Source organism: Acanthisitta chloris, unplaced genomic scaffold, assembly GCF_000695815.1.
Source record: "Acanthisitta chloris isolate BGI_N310 unplaced genomic scaffold, ASM69581v1 scaffold4544, whole genome shotgun sequence".
Lineage (NCBI taxonomy): Eukaryota > Metazoa > Chordata > Aves > Passeriformes > Acanthisittidae > Acanthisitta > Acanthisitta chloris.
Genome location: NW_008670838.1, coordinates 5,063 through 11,899, shown reverse-complemented (window position 1 = coordinate 11,899; position 6,837 = coordinate 5,063). Strand labels below are relative to the sequence as shown.

Below are 6,837 nucleotides of genomic sequence, written 5' to 3'. Positions count from 1 at the left end.
CCCCCCAGGATTCAGAAGTTGTAGGAGTCAAACATGTACAAGGTAGTAAAACTTCATTATTCTCAAGCCCTGGAAGGATTTCCTGTCGTTGCAGTAGGTTGTAGATGATGAGTAGCTTTGGTGTTAACTACTTAGAGTACATCATTTGTGGGTGACAAATCTAAATTAGGACTCGAGAGGAAGCCAAACCCCATGTGGAACTGCTAATTTGAAGCACTTTGGTCCTGTCTGGTTGAAAGAAGATCCTAATCCTCATGACTCCCCTCTGGGAATTCGACAGCATCAAATGGGTGAGGCTTTCTCCTTAGAAATGTCTGGCAGAGAGAGATTTGCAGCCTGTAATTTGGGAGACACCTTTAAAGTCTGAAGCCTTGTTTACACTTGGAGGTTTTCCTTACACTGACTTAAACCACACCAGGATGAATCCATAGGATTTGTAGTGGCACAGTGACTTGCACTCGGGAAGTCCTCTCGGAGCAGGAGGGGTTGGAGTGGTGCAGATCTGCCCCAGGGAGATGGGGCTGTGTGAGGGGGGAGAGTTCAGACCCTCCTGGGCTATATTCCTAGGAAAGGAATGTTCTGGGCCATCCTTGGCTCCTGCTCTCTCCCGGGGTGGTGTGAGCAGGAGGGAGGAATCACAGGAACGTGGGGTGGGCAGAATCCACACTCAGCCCAGGGAAGGATCTGCAGCTCAACGCTTTGGGGAACCCAAACTCTACCTTTGCAGAACAGTTGGTCTAAAGAAACCCAAGCTAATTCCTATTGCTATGCAATGAGAACCCCCTGGTTTGTGTATTCCCAGCCCAGCTCACGCTCCCTGGTGGCTTTTCCTGCGTTGTTCGAGGACTTTCCCGTGTTCTCACCTTCAGACCTACAACACTAAAAGGGATGAAAACTGACAATGCAATTAACTTTGCCTTAATGAGCTGGCGACAATGGTAGGAACAGTGTGTGCCACTGCCTCACACCCAAGGAAGTGTCAGTTCCGTGTTTACTCCGTGCAGCTCTGAGGGTCTCTGCAGTGGCCTGGGACATGTGCTGAAAGCCAAACTTAATGTTCATGTTCTTTTTTTTGTCACTTCTTTAAACACTATTTTAAATTGTATTTAAAGAAACTGTATTTCAACACATTTGAGTGTTCAAACCCTCTGGAAACAGCAAAAAAGGTCATTTCTGTACCAGTGTCATTTGTTTTGGCGCCCAAAGTTGGGCACGGTCATCTCTGGTACTCATCCAAGTCGTATCAAAAGGACTGGAAAAGTGAACTTCTGCCCAGCAAATTGTTTCATTCCTTTCTCCAGAGCTTCCTTTGGGATGTTCCACTGTGCAGAGTTAAGGCTGATGTTCCCAGCAAGCTGCTGGATTTCTGTCTTTGGGATTGTTTCCTTTAAGGCTGATGTTTTTTCAAGTGGCTCATGTGTGTGTTTAGGTGAAGCTCTGGAACAGTTCAGTCTGGTTTTAGAGGAAGTTCAGATCCAGAAGCTCCTGGAGGCAACACCAGATTTCACTGTGGAATAGGAATGGTTTTGCAGTGGAAGAGGGAAGGGAATCCCCAGTGAGCTCCTGCAGGGGCACAGAGAAGTCAGTGATGAGCCTTCCCTGGGGAGGGAGCAGCATGTTGTGCAGTTCCAGCAGCGTTTTCCATTTGCTGATGGAAAGACTTGGAGATAGGATGGAATTCCCAGCAAACTCCTCCTCACCCTGCAGATGAAGCATTAAGGAATATTCCAGGCTGGACACTAACAGCAGGAGAGTGAAGAGGAGGTGTTGTCGGAGGTTTCCACCCTTTTATTTACAACTACATTTAAACTGTTACTGAAGTTGATGAGTTTATCCAAACTTTTTATTGGAACAGCTCTGTCACACTCTGCTCCTTGTGAAACCTTTTCATTCCATACTGTTACATCTTGGCAAATAAGACTTCCAAGAATAACAGTCCAGCACTAGACCTTGGCCACTCCCCCAAATTCCCATGGGGAATTTCCAGGTGGATGTCCCCCAGGGTGAACCGTAGTCAATACTTTCTTCCCAAATCCAAGTGGCCTCAGCTGGAAGCTCTGACTGGGGGAGAGCTGTGTGGGGGAGGGCACAGGGTGGTCTGGAACACCTCTTAAATGGGATGAGTATGGGCAAATCCTAACAAAAAGCCACGGCATGGAGATTGGTGAGAGTAGGAATCACTTGGGCTGGTTGAGGCCCGTCAGCTCTTGTGACAAACCCTTGGAATTGCCCCTTTGCTCCCTTCAACCTTCCCAACCTACGCCAGAACCGAGTTGGTACTGCAGCAGAAAGCAAATCCTGTGTGTTTTCAAGTGCAGATTAACAGCTTCTCTTGGACATAACTTTCCAGTAGGAATTAAGGCAATTCCTGCTCCATTTTGAGCCATTTTTTCTTTTACTTGGATCACTTCTAGTATTACAAATTCTGCATGTAACTTTATAAATATTTTAAATAGTTTTGTAAATATTTAATATTCAGCTAATTTGATTTTGAACTGTAAATGTCAAGTATTCTGGTATTGGGATTTTTATGTTTTATTATACTTTGTTAAAAGTTAAAATTGTACATTTTTAGAATGTTTTTATCTGAGTAAATTTAATGTATGGAAAAAAATAAAGAGTTAAACAGAATCTCCCCTTGGTGCTGGTTTGGATTTCAAGGGGATTCAGCAACTTATAGATTGAGTCATGGGTTGGAATGGATTTTAGGGATCATCCAGTCCCACCCCCTGCCATGGGCAGGGACACCTTCCACTAGCCCAGGTTGCTCCAAGCCTCATCCAGACTGACCTTGGACACTCCCAAGGATGGAGCAGCCACAGCTGCTCCAGGCAACCTGTGCCAGTGCCTCAGCACCCTCCCAGTCAAAACCTTTGAACCCTGGCAGTTTGCAGGGAATTCTCTGTGAGCCCTGTTGTTATTTTGCTGCCTGGAAGTGTCTAGGAATAACCACACGAGCCATCCTGAAGTTGGGATGTAATTCATCCATATCAGCACTGTATTAATCTTAAAAAAGCAACATTTTTTTGTACAGGAATATCAGTCAATCACGTGGTAATTACAATTAATGGTTGTCAGTTATGAGTTAAACAAGTTCTTAACATGAACGAAAACTAAACAGAGAACAAAGCTGCATCGAAAAGTTTACCTTGGAGTAAAAACACAAAGGACAATAAAAAAGGGGCAGTGAGCCCTGGGAGAAGGAGGTGCATGCAGAGGTGGAGCAGGTACGAGGTGTACCCGCGGTGAGGCGAGTGCCGGACGCAGTAGTATTGCTCTGTCCCCGGTGGAGCTCCGGAGACACACGGAGTTAGTGCATGGACAGCACACACACACGAGGGATCTCCTCCTGCCTCGCTGCACCTGACAACCACCAGAGGAACACACAGGTTTGTCCCAAGACAGCTCTCTCTGCACAGCCTGCTCCCTGCCAGGAACACCAGGAGCTTCCCAGGAGAGCTCAGGGATGCAAAGCAGTGTTTGTTCGGCAGCTCTCAGCAGCGACTCCCAGACCTGCTCCTCCCTGACCCCCAGGCGAGGGAATGACAAACCTCCAGGCTAAGGGGGTGGTGTTTCACTGAACACACAGGGACTGGGGACTGGTAACAGGCTGGAGTTTATTTCGATGTGACCTGTCCAGGTGTGGGTTTTACAGTTAAACACTTGCTATAACTACAATAAAGCTGTGGTGTTTGGTATGAGAATTCCAGAAAGCGGCACTGCTCCTCCTAAGTGTGCAGTGCCCAAAAACAGGGAGACACACAGAGTTGTCCTCCCCCAGCTCACCCCAAGCACTTGGCTTAACTCCCTGCAGTGCTGACACGACTCTGATGGAGCTGCAGGAGACAAAGTTCCCCTTTGGAACATCCATGAGAAACCTTCCCATTCAAAATAAAAAATTTAAGGACTCCTAGGGAGATTATTTTTTTTCCAGCAAACTCACAGGAAACGCTTTAGCTCCTCCCTGGTGCCTGTTTGCTTGGTCAAAGTCAATTGAGTGTCCCTCCCTTTGCAATTGTCACCTGCACAATCGGGTTCCTTCTGTCAGGTCCAGCCATGTGGATGTGCCTGTGTGGAGCATTATTACAGCAGGTTTCAAAGCTGGAGGTGCTCTCTGCTCTTTAATAGTCACAACCAAGGCAAGGGAAGATGAGACACCTGCTAAAGCAACACTATGCTAAGGGACTGAGAGCAGAGGTGACATCCGGTTCTTTCCCTGGGGGGTGTGTGGGGACAGTGGGGGTGATGGCCAAGGGGCAACCAAACTCCTAGGCTAGAAGCCGCTTTGCATGTCTTAGGCGGAAGATGGTGCTCCGAAGGTCTCCTGGGAGGCATAGACCATGTAGAGGAACCCGTCCTCGTCCTTCTCGCTCTCGTACACCTCAGAGATGGGGGTGGACACGCTCACCATGCTGTGGCCGTTCACCAGCAGGAAGAAGGCCTGGTTGGAGTTCAGCTGCAGGCGTCGCCTGGGGAGGGGTGAGGGGACAGTGAGCACTGGGCATTGCCACTCGTGTCAGATGGCAATGGACAGTCCAACAGGGACAGCAGCAAGGGCATGGGAGAATCAGGGAATGGGTTGGGTTGGAAGGACCTTAAAGCTCATCCCAACTCATCCCCTGCCATGGGCAGGGACACGTCCCACTGCATTCATAGGATCAGCAAGGTTGGAGGACACCTCTAGGACCATCGAGTCCAACTATCAACCTGTCACTGCTGGAACCTCTAAACCATATCCTCCTGTACCACATCCCAACACCTCTTAGATACTTCAGGGATGGTGACTCCACCACCTCCCTGGGCAATATTTCAGTCCCTGAACACCCTGACAGGGAAAAACATTATAAATTTTCACCAAATTGAAAGATGAAAACTTTAGATTAGATATTAGGAAGTGTTTCCCTGTGAGGGTGGTGAGACACTGGCACAGGTTGCCCAGGGAGGCTGTGGCTGCCCCAGCCCTGGCAGTGTTCAAAGCCAGGTTGGCTAAAGCCTTGAGCAACCTGTTCTGGTGGGAGATGTCCCTGCCCAGGGCAGGGGGTTTGGACTGGATGATCTCTAAGCTCCATTCCAAACCCTTAGCATACTATGGTTCTATCACAGAATCACTAAGGTTGGAAAAGACCTCTGAGATCATCAAGTCCAACCTATGATCTAGCACCACCACATCAACTAGAGCAGAGCACCAAGTGCCATGTCCAGTTGTTCCTTGAACACCTTCAGGGATGGTGACTCCACCACCACCCTGGGCAGCACATTCCAGTGTCCAAATGGGTGTCTCCACCCAGCCCTGTCCCTGCAAGAGGAATTTGCTTCCCACCCTAAAGCCATCCTGCATTAATCCACTTAATCCAGTTAGGTGTATCCATGGACAGAGTACATATTTCATGGGGAAACCAACCAACCAGAAAGGCATTAATCTGGAGGGACAAGGAGGAAGCACTCCTGGGCCAAGTGATCCCAGTACAACCAGCAAACACAGAAGCCTGTGGGACCCTTAGCATAGAGCTCGGCAGCATCAGGAACTTGGGTATGTGGATGTACAACCACATACCCAAGGAGGAAGGAGGAAAGAACAGGCCAAAAGAGCTTCCTGCTGCTTCCAGTCACTGCTGAGAGGCAGCAACAACTGCAAAGAGGGATTTATTTAGCTCCCAGCCACAGCCCTGGGCAGGGATCCTTCCAAACCCAGGCTCTAATCACTCCAGAGGCAGGAGACTGAGGGAAAGCAGCAGCTCTCCAAGGGCTGGGAAGGACAGGACAGGATTTGCTGAGAACCACTGGAGTTGGCAGAGGCCCAAGCCTAGCTGGTCCCAAGTTATCTATTAACAATAAAGCCAAAGAAAAAAGGTGGGAAAAATCCTTCAGCTTGCAGTTAATCTCTGCCCAGGGCCCTTCATGTTCCTGAGAAATTCTGGTTCCTGCCTCCCAAACCCTTTCGTCCAGTAGGAGCTGGGATTTGTTTGGGACAGTTTCTGTTTGGACACCGTGGACAATTCCAGTTTTCACAGCCCATGGCCTCCAGGAACCAGCTCCCTGCTACACTATGGTCAACACAGAACTCTGGTTTGCTGCTCACTTCCCAGTTTGCTGCTTGAGAACTCTTCCTAATCCAACTCTCTTGCTGAGCCAGCAGAAATCCACTTCCAGCAGAAGTTCTGACCACAATTTTGACTGAGGCCCATTTCCCTTTGCCTTTCAGGCCAAGCTCAAGCCAAACTGTTGCAACAGCTGGGGCAGAAAGACTCTGCCCTGTGTTTTTCAGGCCTCAGCAAAACCTCCTTTCACAATCAAAGGATGCAAACAGCATCCCAAAGCTCTGGCTATGAGCCCAAACTCCCCTTCCCTGTGGCAGGCACTCCAGAGGGGAACTCCATGGCAGAACACTGAGGAGACATCCCAAAATAGCCAAGCAGGAAGCACTGGAGCCCTGGGCCAGCAGCACCCATGTCAGACAGGGATTCACAGCCCAGACTCCCTCCCACAGCTCTGGGAAGCAGTTGTTTCCCTTGGAAGCAGACTAACATCTCAGCTCTTTTCAGAGTGGGCTTTTTTACCCAGCAAAGCTAAAGGAAAAGCACCTTCTGGATTTGTTCTAGTGCTCATTAGATGAGTTTTCCATTTAGATCTCCCAAGTGCATACACCAGGTGGGGGAATAACAGAGCATCACAAACTGAGCCTGGTGCAGTTCCACTGCAATCCCAGCACATACTACCTGATAATTTTGATGAGCTCACTCATGTTGACATGATCTGGCACCAAGAACTTGGTCTTATCCAAAACTGGAAGCTGCTTCTCTCCCTTGTACCTTTCAATGATCACCTAAGGAGAGACAC

The 6,837-nt window shown here is 48.7% G+C and overlaps 1 protein-coding gene across 1 annotated transcript in view; it reads right to left on the bottom strand.

Moving 5' to 3' along the window:
- Positions 1–3,878: 3,878 nt before the first annotated feature.
- LOC103801408 (microtubule-associated proteins 1A/1B light chain 3B) overlaps positions 3,879–6,837 on the bottom strand; it is a gene marked incomplete at its 5' end in the record, with an annotated part of 5,527 nt that continues 2,568 nt past the window's right edge. Inside the window, 2 exons of the mRNA XM_009073822.1 lie at positions 3,879–4,469; positions 6,717–6,823. Coding sequence (XP_009072070.1) covers positions 4,295–4,469; positions 6,717–6,823 — 282 coding nt within the window. The remainder of the gene's footprint in view (positions 4,470–6,716; positions 6,824–6,837) is intronic.